The sequence below is a fragment of the Podarcis raffonei genome, chromosome 13 (genome assembly GCF_027172205.1).
Source record: "Podarcis raffonei isolate rPodRaf1 chromosome 13, rPodRaf1.pri, whole genome shotgun sequence".
NCBI lineage: Eukaryota > Metazoa > Chordata > Lepidosauria > Squamata > Lacertidae > Podarcis > Podarcis raffonei.
In genome coordinates, this window is record NC_070614.1 from 1,024,198 (window position 1) to 1,045,811 (window position 21,614).

At 49.7% G+C, this 21,614-nt stretch overlaps 1 protein-coding gene across 15 annotated transcripts in view; it reads left to right on the forward strand.

Moving 5' to 3' along the window:
* The window catches only part of ACACB (acetyl-CoA carboxylase beta), a 61,061-nt gene that overhangs the window by 35,124 nt on the left and 4,323 nt on the right, over positions 1-21,614 (forward strand). For 4 of the 15 annotated variants that reach the window (XR_008327371.1, XM_053363284.1, XM_053363289.1 and 1 more), the window contains 29 exons: positions 7-153; positions 1,050-1,238; positions 2,324-2,424; positions 3,303-3,391; positions 3,494-3,618; positions 4,208-4,321; positions 5,293-5,406; positions 6,411-6,500; positions 6,953-7,071; positions 7,352-7,375; positions 7,954-8,091; positions 8,783-8,885; positions 9,610-9,717; positions 10,354-10,410; positions 10,613-10,654; positions 10,745-10,960; positions 11,187-11,342; positions 12,017-12,220; positions 13,324-13,479; positions 13,994-14,116; positions 15,137-15,406; positions 16,403-16,500; positions 16,772-16,892; positions 16,989-17,099; positions 17,791-17,934; positions 18,863-18,983; positions 20,360-20,456; positions 20,773-20,869; positions 21,282-21,417. Coding sequence is in view for 13 of the 15 variants with exons in the window: in XM_053363284.1 (XP_053219259.1) it covers positions 7-153; positions 1,050-1,238; positions 2,324-2,424; positions 3,303-3,391; positions 3,494-3,618; positions 4,208-4,321; positions 5,293-5,406; positions 6,411-6,500; positions 6,953-7,071; positions 7,352-7,375; positions 7,954-8,091; positions 8,783-8,885; positions 9,610-9,717; positions 10,354-10,410; positions 10,613-10,654; positions 10,745-10,960; positions 11,187-11,342; positions 12,017-12,220; positions 13,324-13,479; positions 13,994-14,116; positions 15,137-15,406; positions 16,403-16,500; positions 16,772-16,892; positions 16,989-17,099; positions 17,791-17,934; positions 18,863-18,983; positions 20,360-20,456; positions 20,773-20,869; positions 21,282-21,417 (3,610 nt within the window). In the remaining 2 variants the exon portion in view is untranslated. Of the gene's footprint in view, positions 1-6; positions 154-1,049; positions 1,239-2,323; positions 2,425-3,302; positions 3,392-3,493; positions 3,619-4,118; positions 4,322-5,292; positions 5,407-6,410; positions 6,503-6,952; positions 7,072-7,351; positions 7,376-7,953; positions 8,092-8,782; positions 8,886-9,609; positions 9,718-10,353; positions 10,411-10,612; positions 10,655-10,744; positions 10,961-11,186; positions 11,371-12,016; positions 12,221-13,323; positions 13,535-13,993; positions 14,117-15,136; positions 15,407-16,402; positions 16,501-16,771; positions 16,893-16,988; positions 17,100-17,790; positions 17,935-18,814; positions 18,984-20,359; positions 20,457-20,772; positions 20,870-21,281; positions 21,418-21,614 lie in introns of those variants that run through there. The other 11 variants (XM_053363286.1, XR_008327372.1, XM_053363287.1 and 8 more) reach the window with 11 other exon arrangements.

Genomic DNA, 21,614 nt, shown 5'->3' on the forward strand with positions numbered 1-21,614 from the left:
CTCCAGGCCCAGTTGTACACCGGTGGGCTGCCCACTCAACAGCCCCTGCCCATCCTCGGTGAGAAATTGCACCAGGTCTTCCACAACGTGCTGGAGAGCCTGATGAACGTCATGAATGGATATTGTTTGCCAGAGCCGTATTTCAGCACCAAAGTAAGGGGGGTGGTCTCCTTGTGTGCAAAGACCCCTGGCTGGTTTTGCATGTGTGAGCTTTTGTAATATGATTTTTATTAAGATTAATCTAAAACAATACAAACAACAGATCTATCAGTCAAAGCCAAGTCCCACACCCTCTCATGCCAGATGCTTCACTTGTCCTGCACAGAAAGCAAGGAGGTTGTGGGCTGCCCTGGAGGCCAACAAAGTCCCACAGGGACAGGAAGCCTTCTTCTAATCTCCTTCCTGCTGGGGGGAGCTAGGGGGTGGCAGGACTGAGCCACGTCAGAGGCTGTGGTGGTAATGAGGAATAGGGCTCAGCAGTTCCTGGCAGGAACAAGCAAGGGATCTTCCACAAGCAAAGCAAGTGGGGCCTCTTCCTTGTGCTGGGGAGGCTCCCAGGCAGTCCTGGCCAAAGCTGGCTTTCATTGCTCCAGACAGTTTTCTCAGATGTGCAGAACTTCTCTTAATACAGTCATACCTTGGGATAAATACGCTTCAGGTTGAGCACTTTTGGGTTGCGCTCCGTGGCGACCTGGAAGTAATGGAGTGCGTTACTTCCGGGTTTCGTCGCTCTCACATGCGCAGATAGTCAAAATGACATCGTGCGCATGCGCGGAAGCGGCGAAGCACGACCCGTGCACGCGCAGACGCACTGTCGCGTCTTACGTTCTGTTCAGGATGCGAATGGGGCTCCGGAACGGATCCCGTTCGCATACCGAGGTACCATTGTACTTCCCTTGGGTTCCTTGGCAGTCCCTATACCAGTAGAGCCCCTCAGCACAAACTGCCGATGCCCCTGAACTTGCCTTTTCCCAAACTGTGAATCTGTGTCTTATTTGGGAGGTCCTTGTGTCCCTGATAATTTACTCCTTTTTGATGTTGTTGTTCAGCTCAAAGAATGGGTCTTCAAGCTGATGAAGACCCTCCGGGACCCCTCTCTTCCTCTCCTGGAGCTGCAGGAGATCATGACAAGCATTTCGGGCCGCATCCCGCCATCTGTGGAGAAGTCAATCCGGAAAGTGATGGCCCAGTATGCCAGCAACATCACCTCAGTGCTGTGCCAGTTCCCCAGCCAGCAAGTGAGGCCTGCAGTGGGGGGAGGGCGGGTGATGCCCGGAGGACTGGGGATGGGCTGCCTTCAAAGAAATTCTGGGGAGGCCCAGGGGGGATCCTGAGAGAACTGGGGGTGTTCTTGAGCTTTGTGCAGAGTTTCCCCTCCCCTACCCCTCCCTAAGTCTGTGTAACTGAAGTTACTGCTCTTCTGCAGTTGGCATGCAGGGGTCCTCCAGATTGTGATGTGTTAATATGCGACAGCAAAGGGGTCCAATGCAATCCTGGGCTGCATCCACAGAAGTCTAGTGTCCAGCTCAAGTCATTGTACAGCTCTATTCTGACTTTGTCAGGCCCCACCTGGAATCTTTGTCCAGTTCTGGGTGCCACAATTTAAGATGGATATGGACAACCTGGAAGGTGTGCAGAGGAGGGCGACCAAGATGAACAGGGGTCTGGAAACCCAGCCTGATGAGGAACAGGTTGAAGGAGCTGGGGATGTTTAGCCTGGGAAAGAGGAGACTGAGAGGGGACTTGGCCTTACTTTCAGTATATGAGGGCGCTCATACAGAGGATAGAGTGAGCTTGATTTCTGCTGCTCTAGAGGGTAGGACATGAACCAATGGATTCAACTTTCTGATGGTAAGAGCTGTTCAGTAGTGGAGTGGACTCCCCCAGAAGGCTCTCCTTCACTGGAGGTTGTTAAACAGAGGTTGGATGGCCATCTGTCGGGGATTATTTTGCTGTGATTCTTGCATTGCTGGGAGTTGGACTGGATGACCCTTGAGGTCCCTTCCAGTCCTACAGTTCTTTGATTCTATGAACATCCTCTGCTGCTCTGGAGAAAGAAGCATGGGCACAGAACTGAAAGTGCAGAAACAGGCAGCTCCCAAGTCATCTCCTCTAGTTTTTCTCCTTGCCCTCTCTTTCGGTCCTCTAAAAGACATGCTAGGGTCCATAAACAGCTTCAGGGGAGAGGGCTCTTGTGCTCAGGTCCTGCTTGCAGATGTCGTACAGGCATCTGCTTGGCCCCTGTGAGAACAGGAGGCTGGACTAGATGGGCCACTGGCTGGAGCCAGCAGCCAGGCTCTTCTGATGTTCTTTTGCCTCCCAGATTGCCAGCATTCTGGACAGCCATGCAGCCACCCTGCAGCGGAAAGCTGACCGGGAGGTCTTCTTCCTGAACACCCAGAGCATCGTGCAGCTAGTTCAGAGGCAAGTTCAGGGGATGGGCACCCTGCCTTTCTCTTCACTTACATGCAGCATACATTCCCTACACCCAATGTGTGTGCTGGGTGTCTAGTTTTTTTCTGCTTTCCTAGCTGGGGCTGATTTGAGTTCTAGTCAAAAACATCTAGACAGCACCAGGTTGAGGAAGGCTGGTTTAATGAATATGCTGTGGCCTTGCCTAGAAGGAGGAGAGTTGCAGCAAACACCCCATTGGGGCCTTTTCCTACATTATATATTTGAAAGTTGTTTTTTTCTTATGCTTTTGGACATCTCTATAGTTACAATATCTTTAAGATTTCATAACTAAATTTTGCATGGTGGCTTCTCAGTTCAAGAATCAGATTTTCATTTACATTGGGATACAGTTGGATACCATTTTGAATCAAGATTTGGTTTCTTAGAATTCCAGAGCAACACAGGGGACAAGGCTGTTAGTGATGGAGATATATATATATATATAAAGTTTTAAATCTCCAGTTCAACTTGCTCTGACCTGATACATAAATTATGTGCTTCCTTTTTTTAAAAAAAGTAAAACCTTCATACTTTTTCATCTACTTTATTCGAACAGCTATGCTTCACAATTAAATTCCTCAAGCTAGCAACATGATATTCTTAGCTGAGAGATGAAAGTACTTTACAAGAGGTGGCGTTGCTCATCCTACCAATGCCTGTTGTAAACAGGCTGAGGAGGTTTTTCTCTTGCATTAGAAACCTGCAAAGCCTATTTAACCAAAATCAGTGGGACAAAGCTATGTAGGTGCCCACCACGAGAAGCAAATCCCCTCTGAACCCACCTTCAGCTCTTCAAAAGCTCTTGTCAACCCCAGCAAGAGAGGAATACATCTGTTCCCCTCGTTTAGGTATCGCAGTGGCATCCGAGGCCACATGAAATCAGTCGTGTTGGATCTCCTAAGGTGTTATTTGCAGGTGGAGACCCAGTTCCAGCAAGGTAGGCTCAACAACAGGTTTGCCGCTCTTCGGTCATCATGGGAGTGAAAGAGGGAGACCAAATCTGACAAGCACCCCTTTTTATTTTCCCTTTTTGTCTCAGCTCACTATGACAAATGTGTGATCCACCTACGCGAGCAATACATGCCCGACATGACCCCGGTTCTGGAATGCATTTTCTCCCATGCGCAGGTGGCAAAGAAGAATCTCCTGGTGACGATGTTGATTGTGAGTAGCAGGAGGAAGCTAAGAGCCAGGAGTCCTCTCAGAACAAGGAAGGGGCTTCCTGGGCAGCCACAGGTTTTTGTGTGTGCAGCAGGTCTGTGGCCCTCGGGGCCTGGTTGGACAGCAGCATCCATCTTCCCTGGCCATCGGTCATTCTGACTGGGGCTGGTGGGAGTTGTTGTTTGGCCACCTCTGGAGCAGCCCCCAGATTCACCATTCATTCAAAATTTTATTTGTATGATGCTTTTCCACAAAAATGAATCTTGCTCAAAGCAGCTTGCAACAAAGAAAACAGGAAGGCATTTCGAAATCAGCCACTGCAAGAGCAATTTCATTTCCCAATAGCATAATAGCAAATGTAACAGCATACAAAAGCGCCAACATTTCAATACCAATATAATAAGATTACGCTAACAACATTGTGCCTCTTGGCAATAGCAAAAATTGCAAGGGAGCTGCTGGAAACCCCTCTTCCGAGATGTTGTTCCCCCTTCTGCTTTCAGCTTCAGAAGCCAGGCTCCCTATCCGCTGCTGGTTCCTTTCTACATTGGTGCAGGAAGAGACAATACAGTCTGGCATTTTTTACCTCCAGGATCACCTTTGTGGCCGAGACCACACCCTGACCGATGAGCTGATGGTCATTCTAAATGAGCTGACTCAGCTTAGCAAAACAGAGCACTCCAAAGTGGCCTTGAGGGCCAGGCAGGTCAGTGGGACTCCCGAGTTCTTCCTTCATTCCTGGAACTGCAGGCATTTTGTGCCAAGGCTTTGTGTTGCTGCCTAAGGGGAGAATGTTCCAAACGGCCCCATGTCAAGCTTTGCATGCCCTGGAGGAGGGTTTGGGTTTCTCAAGGAATCTGAGGAGATCTTCCAGAGCACATGGCATGGATGGGAAGAGTGTGGCTCTCTGGATGTTGTTGGGCACCCAGCAGCCAGCATGGCCAGTTGTCTCAGGATGATGGATGTTGTAGCTCAGCGACATCTGGAGGCTACAGATGTTCCTTCTCCTTAGCATTGACTCTGTGTTTGACAGAAAGAGGATGATCCTGATATGTCCAGGTGGTAACTCTTCAGATTCCAGCTACAATTCATTTTGTAATATGGCCAACCTGATTCTGTTGGTTTTTTGTTCTGTTTTGTTTTGTTTTTTACAAATTTACTCAGCATTTTAAACTGTAATGCTTTTGCTTATTGCAATGTGTTGCTGTTCTGCTTTATTTCTGATGTTTTGTTTTCCTGCTGTATTCTATATTTTGCATTTATTATTTTTATGTTTAAGGTGTTGTCTGTGAATGACAACAAGATTAACAGTTTGATTTATACTTTGGGGTTAAAACAGATGGTGCTCTAGTTTTTGTATGTGTCAGCATGGAAAGACCGTTTGAAAATGTCTGGTCTTTGAAATCTCAGAAGAGATAGGGGCACTTTCAGTGTCTTTCCCCACTAACTTTTACATCTCCATTCTCTCCTGATCTTTTGCTCCCACGCTTTTCAGATCATTTGAAATCCTCCATCTTGGAGGCAGAATAAATGGCACAAAAGTTAGCAATTGTGCACAAATCTTGCTTTTTACTTGTATGTTTCAAAAGGTTTGCTGGGGCCTTGAAAGGTCCCCTGTGATTCCTCTCTCCTTGCTTCCCTTGGGCCGGTTGAACCCAAGCCCCTTTTTCTTCTCAGGTGCTGATTGCCTCCCACCTCCCTTCCTACGAACTGAGGCACAACCAGGTGGAATCCATTTTCCTCTCAGCCATAGACATGTACGGACACCAGTTCTGCCCTGAAAACCTAAAGGTGACCTGGATTGCTTGTTAGGTCTGGCTCTTGCAACTGACAGCATCTGTTCACACTAAAGAGCCATTGTCATGTCTTGACAAGAGTGCTGGACTAGGACCCAGGAGAGACCAGGGTTTAAATTCCCACCTGGCCATGAGGCTCCCTGGGTGTCCTTGGGCAGTCACTCATGCTCAGCCAAACCTACCTCACAGGGTTGTTTTGAGGATAAAATGGGGAGGAAGAGAATTGTGTGTGCCACCTTGAGCTCCTAGGAGAGAAAAACAGGTCGGATACGAATACATGACATAAACTTGAGTCACGCTTTAGCCAAGAAGTGCTCAGGGTGGAGCTGGTCCTTTGCCCAGAGTCAGTCTATCAAATCCCTCATTTTTAAAAAAGTAAATAAACTTAGCTGAGAAAGACCCCTGCATGCTTATCAGAGAAGACAGCATTTTCAAACTATAGTTTTTATTCATTCCTTGCATGACTCTGTTCCTCCTTCTCCTTGTGAGTATTATGCCCTGTGGGCAGATCCATACTTTAGGGATGTAGATGGGTATAGAGAGAAGAACTCTAAGCAGCAGCATCAAATGCCACAAACCAGTAAGGATGCTGCCTCCTGATGCTTTTGTCGAAACCTCAGCTGTGTGCACGACACAAACACAGTGGTTGTTGGTGATAACTCCATCTTCTTAACTTTGCTACAGTAATATAAAGCTTGCAGTGGGGAAGAGGGCCTTGGTCTCATTTGAGGCCTGAGTGATTCTAATCAAACTTCCTCATGGAAGCATGAGAGGTGGTGGACTCCCCTTCCTTGGCGGTTTTAAGAAGAGGTTGGATGGCCCCCTGTCATGGATTACCTAGCTGAAATCTTGCAGGGGGTTGGACTGGATACCCGTGGAATCCCTTCCAACCCTAAAATCCTATTATTCTAAATTCTAAACCAGCGTGATTCTAAAATGTGTTGTGTTCTCCAACGGCAGGCCTGTTTGTTCATTCGCTGCTGCTCCCTTCCTTTCTAGAAACTGATCCTTTCTGAAACCACCATCTTTGATGTCCTGCCTACTTTCTTCTATCACTCCAACCAGGTGGTCCGCATGGCAGCCCTTGAGGTAAAAGGGAGGATGGCAAAGGCTAGAGTAGGGTAGTGCTTGAATGGTACACAGTGACATTTTTCCCCCTTCCAAAAAAGGGAGGGTGCTCTTGTAGCATTGATGGCAGCTGCATAGTTTGGGGCAACTGCTGGCAGGCTGGGGATGAATGCATGCAGCATTCATGATCTGAAGGGTGGGTTCTCATTCATAGAACAGTAGGGCTGGAAGAGAGGGACCCAAACCCCTGCCATTCACAGATGCGTTGCAGCACTCACACGACGTCATTGACATCCAATTCCAACCGGCATTTCCCCACCCTCCCCCTCCAGGTGTGCCCTTTCTGGGGGAAATCCAAGAAGCAAAACCACCACCACCCCAACCTGTGGCCAGCACCCCCGTTTGGGGAGGAAAAGATTATAGCAGTATGCTGCTCTTCACCTGTCGTTGGAATTCCCTTCTTTCCTCCCCAGGTGTACGTGAGGAGAGCCTACATCGCCTATGAGCTGAACAGCCTGCAGCATCGCCAGCTCACGGACGGCACCTGCGTGGTGGAATTCCAGTTCATGCTGCCATCGTCCCATCCAAACAGGTGGGCTTAGCCAAGAGCCAGAGACCGACCGTCTTGCACTGGCTCCCTGGGGCTTTGGGGGCTCTTCAACATGTGTGCATGGGAGGACCTTTGGTGCAGAAGGAAACTGGACAAGGGCAGGCTGGAAAGGAGGTGTGGGCATGGGGGCAGAGCTACCGGAAGGTCCCAGGTTCAGTCCCTAGCCTCTCCACCTGAGACCTTGGATAGCCGCTGCTGATTGGAGCAGGTGGCTCAGTGGCTGGGCATGAGGTGTAAGGAAGCTTTGTGTGTCTTCTTTCAGAGGCAGCAGCCCCGCCCTGAGCAGGTAGAGTGTCTGGTTCTTTACACTGTGCAGCATGAGTGGCAATGTAAAAAGAATAACCTGGCTGCAAGTGCATGTACGACTCCTTGCCTACCTTTCCCTGGTTCTTTCATTCATTCTGGGCTTGCTAACTAATTTGCTTTTTGGCAAGCATGTGAAAGGGGTATTTCTTCCGGGATCATGGGATTATGATTATTTTTTTACGTGTTCTTGGTCCCTGCTATGAAGCTTAGAAGTGAGTATCAAAATCTCCAGGTGGAAATAAGAAGCCAGAATTTGTGGCCTCAGGGCCACACTGGGAGCAAGGACTTTCAAGGGCTGAGATGAGCTGTGCGCAGCCACCTCCTGTGACCTGTCCTGGGTCAGCCTTCTATCCATGCTGGGAGTTGTGGGATCATCATCATGAGCTGTGAAATCTCCAAGGCGGCAGGAGTGAGGGCTGCCCTGGGGGATCCGTGGTGCTGCTGCAGCACTCCTGTTTCCTTAGGAGAATAGCCCTAACCCCCTGAGTCATCCAAGAGTCCTGTCTCCATGACTCTGGGGCTCTGCTGTGCCTGATTCTTCCCTTCCTTTGCGTGTAGGATGTCTGTGCCCATAAGCATCTCGAACCCCGACTTAGCCCGACACAGCACTGAACTCTTCATGGACAGCGGCTTTTCTCCTCTTTGCCAGCGGATGGGGGCCATGGTGGCTTTTGACAGATTTGGAGACTTCACCAGGTAGCTGAACAGCCATGTTTTTGGAGGAATGTGTTGTGACCCTGGCCTTCGGAATGTCACCAAACAGCTAGACCACATTCACACCGTACCCATGACGTGCTTACGATACCACTCTAAATAGTTATGATGTCTCCCAAAGTATTCTGAGAGCTGCTGTTTGTTCAGGGTGCTGAGAGCTGTTGGGAGGCCCCGATCCCTTCCCAGCTACAATTCCCAGAACTCCCTTTGAAGAAGGATTGATTGCTAAACCGCTCTGTGAATTGTAGGTCTCTTCCAAATTATCCTGTGTGTAGCATCCTGGGGACAGCACAAAAGTCTTTATTAACCACCAGTCATTCCCAGGAAAGAATGTAGTTCTAGCCATTCTCTTCAAGAGAGCTGTATCTTCAAAGACACTTTGGAGGGTTTCTGTTTAAGACCAGGTCTATTTGTATACCTACCATGTTGCATACAGTTTGTCTGATTCCGCCCTCATTCCTTTTATGCTCTGAGTTATTTTCTCAACGATTGTCACTTGCCAGACATTTTTATACCATAAGTCAAGCGACAGCCCTTGTAAGTACTTCCAGGTTTAGATAGCCAAGCGGCCACTGAAAAAAACAGCCAGTCAATCCTTATTCTTCACATCGGCATTTAGGCCCTCTCATTCCTGCTTTGATTCTTCTGCTCCCTGTTTTCTCTTTTGTGCCAGAAACTTTGATGAGGTCATTTCCTGTTTTGCCGACCCCAACCCTTCCGAGAGCCCCTTGTTCAGTGAGGTGAGGGCCACGCTGTACGATGAAGAAGACAGTAAGGTGAGCGACTTGTGGGCCTCCAGGGAGCTCAAGGTGGCATACAAGGTTTCTCCCTTCCTCATTTAATCCCCACAACAACCCTGTGAGGTAGGTTAGGCTGAGGGGCAGTGACTGCCAGTGGGGATTTGATCTCCCAGGTCCTGGTCCAACACTCCACGCTGGCTCGCCAATAAGTGGGGAAGGCAGAATGTCCAGGTCAGCCTCTGCCACCCTGTTCCTTGTCCAACTGCAACACAACAGTCCTGCAGTGCTGCCAATGGATCTTACTCCCCAGTAGTTGCTGCCACCATCCTCCTGTGAAGAAAGGGTCTGCTACAGGAGAGTAATACCCCTGGGCCGCACTGCAGGGCTGTTGTGTTGCAGTTGGGCAACAAATGGGGTGGGAGAGCCTCTGTGGGGCTTCACCCCTTTGCCACCCTCCCACTTACTCTTGCAGTCCAGATGGGAGGGAATCTGGGAGGCACTAAAGCACTTACTTTTAGGAAGGCTCCAAGCCATGACACAATGGCATTTGTTCAGCCTGCACAGACATTTCTGGGGAAAGCAGAGCTAACTTCCAGCTGCTTCATCCTAATCCAAGACCAAAGCAGCTTGCCTGTTTCCCTGGCAGACACCCCCCACCACTTCCTAAGCCCCAGAAACTTTGAGGCCAGTACACCCTGCGTCTCCCAGACAGTTACTATGGTTGTCACTGTAACTGACCATGTGGCTTTGCCGTTTCCAGAACCTCCGAGAGGAGCCCATCCATATCCTGAACGTTGCAATTCGGTGGGCAGAGCACCATGAAGATGAGGAGCTGGTGCCCGTCTTCAGAGCCTTTGCTCAGTCCAAGGTTTTGTGCCTTCCACTTCACTCTGGGGACTGGCAGGAAAAACAGAATGGGTCTTGGGCTTCATTGGAAACACATTTGAGTCATGTGACTTCCTCCAAAGAATCCTGGGAAGTGTAGTTTGTTAAAGCTGCTGTGAGGGGGTTCCTAGCAGCTCCCAGCCCCCTTAACAAACAGAGTGTGTGTGTCAGGTTCTTCATTCAGGCGAAGAAGGAGATGCCTTGTGCCCTGACAGCCATGCATTAGGCAGCTAGCCCCCTTGTTTTTAGCAGCTTGCTTTCCATTTTTGGGCTACGAACTCTTGCCATGTTTGTGCAGGGAGGTGGGGGCGCAGCTGCACACATCCCATTTGTTCCCCGCAAAAAAAATGCATTTGTTGAGCTGGTTTTTGGACTCAAGGGTGCACATTGAATGATGAACCCGACTACATCACCAGCTGCAGATCCTCAAGGCCAACGCCGGCTCCTGCTCAAGGCAAAGCCATGCCTACATTGATGGTGTCTGAGCCGATGGTTTGTGTTGCTGTTCCCTGAAAGATCAGCTATTTTGCCCTTGGAGGGTGTCATGTCTGTGGGAAGTTTCTCCTAGGCTCACTCACACCTTTGCCTCTGTTCTCTTCTTGGTCTGTTCTCCGTACAGAACAACATCCTTGTTGAATGTGGGCTCCGAAGAATCACATTTTTGATAACACAGCAGGTCAGTGAAAGTGATGGAATTTCATTTTGGGGTTTTTAGGATTGGTGGGTTATTTTCTTTAAAAGGAAGACAAGGCACTAAAGGAATGTTGTTATCGGTTGTTCTTGTATCCCACTTTTCTTCCCGAAGGAGCCCAGTTCTCTGTAGTGGGGGGAGGGGGCTTCTCCTTCTCCTCGTTTGTGACTTTTGCTTTCCGTTGCAGAGGGAATTTCCCAAGTTCTTCACATTCCGGGCACGAGATAAGGTGAGTTGGCCCAGGTGGTTTTGTACGTGGAAGTTAGCTTAGCTTGCGCACTGCCAAGACCAACAGGTGCTTGTCCCACTTTTCTGGCAGTTTGCCGAAGACCGCATCTACCGCCACTTGGAGCCGGCGTTGGCCTTCCAGCTGGAGCTGAACCGCATGCGCAACTTTGACCTGACAGCAGTGCCTTGCGCCAACCACAAGATGCACCTTTACCTGGGTGCTGCCAAGGTGGAGGAAGGCGCTGAAGTCACAGACTACAGGTTTTTTGTCCGTGCCATTGTCAGACACTCGGACTTGATCACCAAGGTAAGCCTCAGGGCTGAGCCAAGGGAAGCTGTCGGGGGGGGTGCAAGAAGTGGAAGGGGGGCCAGGAGCGAAGCGTCTGCTGAGGTCAGCTCAGCCCGGAAGCAGGCATTTTAACCAGGCTCCTGCCCGGCTCCTTATAGCGCTGTGAAGCCTCTTCTTTTCTGCTTTGAGGGTCTTTCCTTTCTCTCTCTGATGTGGCGCTTCCTCTGCCCTCTCTCTGGGACAGGAAGCCTCGTTTGAATACTTGCAGAACGAGGGTGAGCGGCTGCTCCTGGAGGCCATGGATGAGCTGGAAGTGGCCTTCAGCAACACGAGTGTCCGCACCGACTGCAACCACATCTTCCTCAACTTCGTCCCCACCGTCGTCATGGACCCCTCCAAGGTCTGAGCCTTGCTTGCTTCCCTTTCTGGTAAACACCTAAGAAGGGCTCTTGCAGATGGGACAGACCAAAGGGGGCTCATCTCATCCAGCGCCCTGCTGCTCACAGTGGCCAACCAGACGCCTCTTCCGGGAAGCCCACCACCAGCAGCAGCAGCAGCAGCAGCAGCAGCAGCAGTCTTCCGACACACCTTTGTGTTTGTGTGTTATTAGTTAAAGTACCGTGGTACCTCGGTTCTTGAAGAAAATCCATTCTGGAAGCTCATTCAGCTTCCAAAACGTTTGAAAACCGAGGTGTGACTTCCCATTGGTTGCAAGAGCTTCTTGCACTCAGCGGAAGCCGCATCGTACGCTTGGGTTCTGAAAAATGTTTGAAAACGGAAGCGTTCACTTCTGGGTCTTTGGTGTTCAAGAATTGAAATGTACGACAATGGAGGCATTTGGGAACCGAAGTTCCACTGTATTTTCTAATCTGCAATGCTTCTGAATGACCGTTGCTGGAAACTGCAGGAGGGGAGATCCTGCTTGCTCCTTTCCCATTGGGGCATCTGGCTGGCCCCTGTGAGAGCAGGATGCTCGACCAGATGGGCCATGGGCCTGATCCAGCAGGCTCTCCCTGCATTCTTAACATTCTTAAAAGAATATTATCAGTCTGATTATGTTGGTGGCACCCCCAGATTGAGGAATCGGTGCGCTCCATGGTGATGCGCTACGGGAGCCGTCTGTGGAAACTCCGGGTCCTGCAAGCCGAAGTGAAGATCAACATCCGCCTGACGCCAACTGCCCAGGCCATCCCCATCCGCCTCTTTCTCACAGACGAGTCGGGCTACTACCTGGATATCAGCCTCTACAAGGAGGTCAACGACCCCAGCACGGGAAATGTAGGTTTCTTGCACGTGCCGGAGATGATGGAATGTTTGTGTACGCTACTCCGTTGTTCTTGCATTTTTGTTCTCTGCACCAATCATGACCACATAGTATAAAGTGGGATATCTCCCTCCCTTGCTCTGTTAGCTGAGTGGCAGAGCAGCTGCTTTGCATGCCAAGGGCTCCTGGTTCAACCCCCAGGGTCTCTGGGCACCTGACTGAACCCCTGGAGAACTGCTGCTCTTCAGAGGAGGCCAGGCAGGGAGGACATTGGTGGCTCTCCAGAGGTTGTTGGACTCAACTCCCATCTGCCTTGGGCAACCAATAGTCAGGGAGAGCGGGAGTCATTGCCCAGCACCACCTGAATGGCCACAGGTGCTCCCACTGGGCCTTATAGACACTGGCTGCCTTCGGTGATGTCTCTGCAGCCCCCACGGAATTTGCGCTTGCAAATGTTGGAACGGAATGTGAGAGGACAGAGGAGTGCTGCTCTCTTGCTATCCTTGCCGGCCCGTCTTCTGTCTCCTCCTACTCTAAGTGCCTCTCGGCATTTCACAGCCTTTTCTTTGCCTGAAGGAAATGTTGCCTCGTTAAGAAAAGTAACTTTGGGGAGGGAAGTGAATAGGTACATGGTCAGTGCTCCCTTTTCTATCCCCCAGCTGTTTCCTGTTTGAGTTGTAGGTTAGTTAAAAAATGGGAATTTCAGAAATCAGAACACAAGGGCCGCCTCCGCAGCAGACCTTTAAAGTGCTATGATACCCCTTTAAACAGACATGGCTTCCCTCAAAGAATTCTGGGAACTGTGGGTGCTGAGAGGTGTTAGGAGACTCCTGTTCCCCTCAAAGAGCTACCGTTTGCAGAGTGGTTTAACAATCCCTCTTCCCAGAGCACTCTGGGAAATTGTGGCTCCGTGGAGAGAATGGGGGATCTCCTGACAGCCAGGGGTGTTTCAAGTGGCATCATAGCACTTTAAATGTATGGAGCGAATGTGGCCAAGTTCTGCCCCTCACAAACTCTGTTGCCAGGTTTGGAACAGCTTTGATTTCACAAGTGTAGAAGTCTGCGGGGAAGAGTGAGGAGGAGGCGGCCTGACGCTGTGCTTTGCCTCCTGGACTAGATCATGTTCCACTCCTATGGAGACAAGCAAGGGCCTCTGCACGGAATGCTCATCAACACTCCGTACGTCACCAAAGACCTGCTTCAATCCAAGCGCTTTCAGGCCCAGTCGCTTGGCACCACCTACGTCTACGACTTCCTTGAGATGTTCCGGCAGGTGAGCTGCGGACGAGGCCCCCACATCTCCTTCTGTTGGATCAGGGAAATGCTTTGTAAGTGGGAAGAGCAGGCTCCAGTTCAGCCCAGAGGCTTCACAAAGCAGAAGAGGGATTGTGCACACTGCTGCACACACAGCCCCCATCCCACAGTTAGCTCTGGTCAGAAAGGTGTTTGGGGTTTACATTACTTATTTTTTAAAACCCTCTAGTCCCTGTTTCTCCACAACTGCGGGAGTACATGGCGGTGGCGGGGGGGGGAGGCAGCGCTGCTTTGGTCTGACTGCAGCCCTTAGAGCAGCAGTGGGGAGTCTGTCGCCTCCAGGCTTCCAAACGGCTTCTCCCTTCTTCCTTGGTCCTTCTGGCTGGGAAGGCGAGTCAAAGCTGGAAAGCCACTGGATTCTCACCCCACTGCAGAAGCTGGGCCAGGAATCCTTGACACACTGGATCTTCTGGAGTAAGAAAGAGTGGCACTCTGTTGTTTTGCTCATGGCTCTCATGTTGGTTCCTCTTTAGGCTCTGTTCAAATTGTGGGGTTCCACGGAAGCAGACCCTGCAGACGTCCTGACCTACACAGAATTAGTGCTGGATTCTCAGGGGCAGCTGGTACAGATGAACAGGCTGCCTGGAGGAAATGAGGTAGGGCCATGGAAAAGGCAAATCCCCTGCTAGGAAAGGAACTGAAAACTGCCAACATCATAATGCCATTGGATTGATTGATTACTTTTATATTCCACCTTTTCTTCCAAGGAGCTCAAGGTGACAAACCTGGTTCTTTCTCTCATTTTATCCCCACAACAGTCCTATGAGGTAGGTTGGGTTGAGAGGCACAGACTGGCCCAAGGTCACCCTGAGTGGGGATTTGAACCCTAGTCTCACCCTGTTACCACTACAACAATAGGTGGTGCAAGAGCATTTGGAATGTTGTGTGCAGTTCTGATCACTTCCCCTCAAAGAGAACATTGTACAGTTAGAAAAGGTTCAGAAAAGGACAACCAATATGATCAAGGAGTTGGAGCAATTCCCGTGTGAGGAAAGGTATAGAGAAAATGCAAGTGAGAGGCAGCATGAGAGAAGCTATGGAACAAACTCCCACCAGAGGCAGTGATGGCACTGGGTAAATTCCTGGGGAAGGGGGCTATCGAGGCCTACTAGCCACAAGGGCTGTTATCTGCCTCCAGGGTCGGAGGCAGCAGTGCTTCTGAATCCCACTTGCTGGAAGCCACAGGAGGGAAGAGAGCTCTGGCGTTCAGGTCCTGCTGGCAGGGTTTCCCTTTGGGCTGTCTGGTTGGCCCCTGTGTGAACAGGAGGCTGGACTAGATGGATGGGCCGCTTTGGCCTTATCCAGCTTAATATGTTCTTATGGCAAAGGCGCAGGCAGAGAAGCTGGCTCTTGGCTCTCTAGATCCAGTATTTTCGCTGCTGTGGGGCTGTTGCTAAACCCTCAAGGGCTGTATATAGGAGGCCCACTGAGGAGAGATGGGGAAGCTGGATAATGCTCTCAGACAAATGACCTCATTGGCTTTTGCTGTTCACTAAACCATAACCATAACACTTGCTATTCTTTGAAAGCAATCAGTGTCAGCTTTGTGGACAAAACCTCCAGAACATACAGATGGTAATTTCTTCACCTCTCCTTCTTCCTCAATATCCTTCCAGATTGGGATGGTGGCCTTCAAGATGAAGATGAAGACCCCTGAGTACCCCCGAGGCCGTGACATTGTGGTCATTAGCAATGACATCACCTACAAGATTGGGTCGTTTGGGCCGGAGGAAGACCTCCTCTTCCTGCGCGCTTCAGAGCTGGCGCGCAGCGAAGGCATCCCCAGGATCTACATTGCAGCCAACAGTGGGGCCCGCATTGGGTTTGCTGATGAGATCAAGCACAAGTTCCAGGTGGGCTGGGTGGACCCTGCAGAGCCATACAAGGTATGTGGCTTCCTGGCAGATCCCCCCTCCCCCCAAAAAGAGAGTTTCACTAGGGTAGAATCCTGAGACATTTTGTTGGGGGGGGGTTGTGGATAGGTACAGTTCTCAGTGAGATCCACGTGTCTCCTGGAGCTTCTCTGAGTGTGTGCAGAACCCTGTGTGAGGGTCTCCTCCTCAAGGGACAGCAGCCTCTCCTCTGGGCTGCAATCCCATCTCCACCTTGCAGAAAGCAGCCATTGGAAGTGGAAGCTAGGACTCAGAGGAAGCCAGTCCTTTTTAATGCAGCACATAGTTAAAGGATGGAATTCTTTTGCATAGGAGGTAATGAGGGCCACCCACCTGAATGACTTTAAAGGAGGTTGGACAAATGCATGGAGGAGGAGGAAGAGGAGGAGGAAGAAGAGGAGGCCATTGATCGCTTTGAGCCTCAATATGCTCTGCCTCAGAGGGCACTGCAACAGCCTCCCCAGGATCATGCCCTTAATCCATGAGACTTCCAGAGGGGCAACCATGTTAGTCTCTTGCAAGAAAGGCACCTTAAAGCCTAACAGATTTATCATGGCATCCACTTCATTGGATGTTCAGCTGACACTGTGGGTTCGAGTCTGCAAAAAAAAAAAAGAAAAAGAAAAGAAAAGCTTATGCCATAATAAATTTCCTTCCTAATACCTAATTTAAAATCTCATGATTTCAAATAAAAACCCTGCCAGTTTCAAGTCTAAGGTTGTGCTGAAGTGGAGTGGGGTGCAAGAACTTCTTGGCACTTCAGTTCACTTCAAAAGCCCCCCCCCTTTGCAAGTTTTCAGGGAGGTCTGCCAAAGCATTACGGGGCAAATAGTTATCTGCTCTCAACTGGTGCTTTGCTTTCTGTAAGGGCATCTAGTGCAGTGGCCTCATTTTTCACCTGGTTTGTGCTCCGGCTCATCTGTCGCACTGATTTCAAAGTGGTGCCCCCAGTTTCCCCAACTGATGTTGCTCCACCATCTTTTTCCAAAGGGCTTCAAGTATCTGTACCTGACCCCGCAGGAGTACACCAGGATCAGCTCCACAAACTCTGTTCACTGTGAGCACGTGGAGGAAGCCGGCGAATCGAGGTGAGTCAATGGTGTCCCCCTGTCTTGGCTTGCCTGCAGAAGGTCCCGTGTTCAACCCCCAAGGGTATTTCCAGGTGAGACAGGGGGAAACAACAACCATGTCTACAATCCCAGAGAGCCTCTACTAGTCATGGAAAGGCAACCAAGTGCCAGGCTAGATGGACCAGTGCTTTGCCTCGCTGTCAGGCAGCTTCCCTCGTTCCTGGGAGGAGGAACTCTTGGTGTCCTGCCCTGCCTGGCTCCATCTTTCAGCCGCCTTGGCCTCCTGCAGGTACATCATCACCGATATCATTGGCAAAGAAGAAGGCTTTGGCGTGGAGAACTTAAGAGCGTCAGGCACCATCGCTGGGGAGTCTTCTCTTGCCTATGATGAAATTGTCACCATCAGCATGGTATGTATGTATGTATGTATGTATGTATGTATGTATGTACTGCTTTCCCCCAGACTGGGACTCAAAGCAGCCCTGGGCTCTTTCTGTCTCCTGCAGGTGACCTGCCGTGCCATCGGAATTGGGGCTTACCTGGTGAGGCTGGGCCAGCGGGTGATCCAGGTGGAGAATTCCCACATCATTCTGACCGGAGCTGGAGCTCTGAATAAGGTAGTGAGCAGGCGGTGTTCCCTAAGCTTCCTCCATGTTCCATTGCGCAGATCCTTCTTGGCACTCCATTTCCTTTTGCTTGTTCTCATGCAGCACTAAAGAGCTCCCTGGAGTTCTCTTCATCTTCTCAGCTGGATGGCTCTCATTTTGCCATGTCTGCCTCTCGGCCAAGGAGCCACCCGCTCCCAGACCATCTCAGCTGCATGCAGCTGCGGTGTGGGAAAGGACGGAACAATTTCTCTCTCTGCCCATGAAATATTTTGGGGATGTAAAAAGAAAGTCACTTCATCTCCCTAAGTGATTTGCATCACAGTCCTACACGTGTTGCAGCATTTGGGACCTCTTAGTTTAGAGAGATGGCGAGTGAGAGGCGACACAATGGAAGTTTACAGAAATATGCCTGGCCTGGGGAAAGTGAAGAGAGAAAAGTCCTTCTCTCCCTCTCATGACACATGGGGCTTCTCCACACCCCCTGTTGTCCTGCTGCTTCCCCTGGAGGAAGGTGGTTGCTGGCCAGTGGGGCAGGCGGGGAGGGACAGCCCCTGGGCTCAGGTCCTGCTTGCTGGCTTCCCACAGGTATCTGGCTGGCCCCTGTGAGAGCAGGAGGCTGGGGCCAATGGGTCGCCATTGGCCTGATCCAGTAGGGTTCTTCTTATGTTCTTCTTGGATTGGGGTTGTGTTTTTGGACCAGGTCTTGGGCCGTGAAGTGTACACTTCAAACAACCAGCTTGGAGGGGTGCAGATCATGCACAATAATGGCGTTTCCCATGTAACAGTTCCAGACGATTTTGAAGGCGTCTACACTATTCTGCAGTGGCTTACATTTATGCCAAAGGTAGGTTGAGGGCAACAGAGCTTTGACAATCCTCACAATTCCTCTCTAGTCATCCCACCTCATAATTATCATTTATCCTAATAGGGGTGATAAACACCAGGGGTTCAATGTTTGTTTGTTTGTTTCATTCATTTATTTATTTATTATTGTCATGTTCTTGTTTTCTTCCTTGTGAAAACAAAACCTATCCATAAATAAATTCTTACAATAAAGTATGTTAATTGATTGAAAAAGTTTTCTCCTATCTTAACTGGGCAGCAGACGTAAAATAAAAAAATAATGATTAAAAAAATTTTTTTTGAGGGAATTACCAATAAATAAATAAAAATCCAGTACAGTCATACCTCAGAAATCAAACACCTTGTGAGTCAAACATTTTGGCTCCTGAATGCCACAAACCCAGAAATGAGGATTCTGGTTTGCGAACATTCTTTGGAACCCAAATGTCTGAGGTGGGTTCGGCGGGTTCCGGTTGGCGGCAGGTTTCATTTCCGAACGTTTTGGAAGTCGAATGGACTTCCGGAATGGATTCCGTTCGACTTCCGAGGTATGACTGTAGTTGATGGCCACCATCTTAGAATTCTCTGTCCTGCTTCTCTCATAAACCGGAGGGCAGATTTATGTAGGTTTAATTGACGGGTTGAGGATGTGACCCTATGATTCCAGGAAGGGCATTCACTGGGGCCATGGGATATTGCTGACCACCCTCTCCGTGGGCACAGATGGCCTGCCCCCTCCCCAAGGCCCCCTTTGCCATCCCCTTTGAGGAAGAAAGAGGGTCCCTTCCAACAATTTTATGAGGCTTTGATTCTATAAGATGCTGTTCACATTCTCAGAGATAAGCAGCCCTAATTTCTTCCTTTCTTGATCATCTTCTCAGGGCTCTCGTTTTGTTTAAAGCTCGTTTAAGAGAAGTTTCTTCTTGTAGGACAATCGTAGCCCTTTGCCTATCACCACCACAAGTGACCCCATTGACAGAGAAATTGACTTTGTCCCTTCCAAAGCCCCTTATGATCCCCGGTGGATGCTGGCAGGGAGACCTCATCCCAGTAAGTACAGGCTCTAACCCAGCTGCAAGAATTCTGCAATGCTTTTGGAGGTATGGAACTGAAAGCGGGGGGGGGGGGGTTTGCAATGTAATAGCAGGGGAATTGTTTCTGACCTGGAATTTTCTTCATTGACATTTCCTCCTGGTCAGTGTCATCAAGGCAAATCTACAATTTGTTTGCCAGACTTCCAGGGCTGACCTGAAGTCTCTAGGTTTGTGTGGCCCTCTCCAAGTGACATTGTTGTTGTTGTCATTACTAATAATAATAGGCTATGCTTGAAGCTTACGAGCTTCAGCCTGGCAGGAGCTGGTTGCAGGTTATTGCATAGACTCTCTGGAAGATCTGTCCCCTTCCCCTCTCCCAATTAGCCTCCATCTCCAAGGCTCAAGGCTCATCAATGGTTCTGCTTGTCCCCTGCCTAAAAAAACAGGTCTGAGCCGTTTTCCATTTGACCTGCTGCTTACCCCAGGCAAACCTTCCCTTCACAACCGAGTCAGAGCAAATGTCAGTCCATGGAAAACCCCACTGATATTTGCACTGTTTCAGCTGTAAAGACTGAAGTTCTTCCCAGGGGGAAATGGCAGGACAAGCAAAAAGCTGCATGAACACTCTGTGTGCGGAGGAATTTCCATCCAGTGACGTATTTGTTCATTTGTAGACTTCATGTTTTTTATTTGGACGACATGCTCTTGGCGACTATGGTTAATGCTTAATGTGTCATGCCTAAGGGCACCACTGGGCTCCAGCCCCCAATGATATCACCAGAGGCTGCCCCAAGGTCTCAGGATTGGGCCCTGGGCTCTCAGGATCTGACAGCCCAAAATACAGTATAAAACCAAAAGCATTGTGAATTGCATAATTATAAGATGTGGATCAAATATGTGGAGTAAAAATGCAAGGGAAAGCAAAAGATCATAAACTCCACTGTGAAAGTTTTTTTAAAAGGAAAAAAAAAGCTGAAGATGGAGGTGAGCTGCATAAGCAATCTGCCAGACAGCTGTTGCCTGCCTTCTCCTCACAGGTTATACTGGTCCCAAGTTGTTAAGGGCTCTATGTACTAATAGTAGTAATATTAACACCTGGCAGCAAATCAATGGCTAGTGCCGATCTTGGAGCACAAGGTGTTGTAAGTGGATGAGCCTGTCAGCTATCAGGCTGCAGCATTCTGCTGCACTAACTGCAGCTCACTGTGGCAGTCGAGGCTCTTTGAGCCTGGGACTGCATTTACCAGGGGTCTTCTCCCTTGTTCCCTGCTGCTACGACATTTCCCCAGCTTTGCATATAGTGAACGCAGCATATATGAAGAGGTTGTGGCTTTGGAAGGTCACAGTCAGACTTTTCTCAGCGTCTTTCCCCTCCGTTCCTTTATTGTGCAGCTGTGAAGGGATCCTGGCAAAGCGGCTTCTTTGACCACGGCTCTTTCATGGAGATAATGCAGCCCTGGGCCCAAACGGTGGTGGTTGGCAGAGCCAGGTATTGGCCGAATCTTCCCTCTTACTAGAGGCAGTTGGGGAGAGGAGGGGGCTGGCACATTCTTAAAGGTGCCCCCCATGGCTGCCTGATCAGTTACTGGGGTGGGCTACACTCCTGCCCTTGTCACAGCACCCAGGCCATTTAATGCCTGGTGCAGAATTCATCAGAATGAAAATCTCTGCTTTCTGCCTTTTGCATAAATAGGATTCCTAGTCCTTATGATCATTGAAATGCTCTTGGAGCCTTTAAATAGTTTTTCATTTGTTTTGCATGGAGTCCACATGCAGCTCTTTTCCCTCCTTCGGATTCTTTGCAGGCTGGGAGGGATCCCGGTGGGTGTGATCGCAGTGGAGACCCGAACAGTGGAGTTGGCGGTGCCAGCTGATCCAGCAAACCCAGAATCAGAAGCCAAGGTTGGGAGCACTAGAGTCATTTGCATTCCTGTACCATTGCTGATTTTATCTTTCCCATGAACCTGTATTGTTCTTCTCAAGCTGCCTTGTTGTTTTGGTGACCTCTACATTCATTGTGTAAAAAGTCAGCAGGCCACATGGCTCCTCTTCTGCTGTGACACATCCCTTGAAACATGGGCACTGTGTCGGGGGGGGGGAAGCTTTGGCCCGAATGTTCGTTTGAAAATGGCAAAACAACAACAACAAACTTTTGGTAACCCCCCCCCCCCCATTAGCCCCTGGCCCCTCAACCTGCTGGCTGCTGTCACCAGGATCTGAAATTTTTACCTGTGCTTTCCTTTTTACTAAGTTTTTGGTTTTGAAGGGTCCCCCCCCCCCCTACACACAACCTCTTCTGTTCCCTCCTTCCTAGATAATCCAGCAAGCTGGACAGGTTTGGTTTCCGGATTCAGCCTTTAAAACAGCCCAGGCTATCAGAGACTTTGACCGTGAACGCCTTCCACTTTTGATTTTTGCCAACTGGAGAGGATTCTCTGGTGGGATGAAAGGTAACTTACGCACCTCTCCTTGTATGAGCTGAGTATGACCTGAGGCCCTTCTTCATGTGCCACCTCCATAGGAGGACAGGAAGGCAGCAACCTGAGAACGGGGCCTTTTCAGTGGTGTCCCCCCGCATGTGAAATGCTCTTCCCAGGGAGGCTTCCTTGGCACCTTCATTATATACCTTTAGGCACCAGGCAGAAAC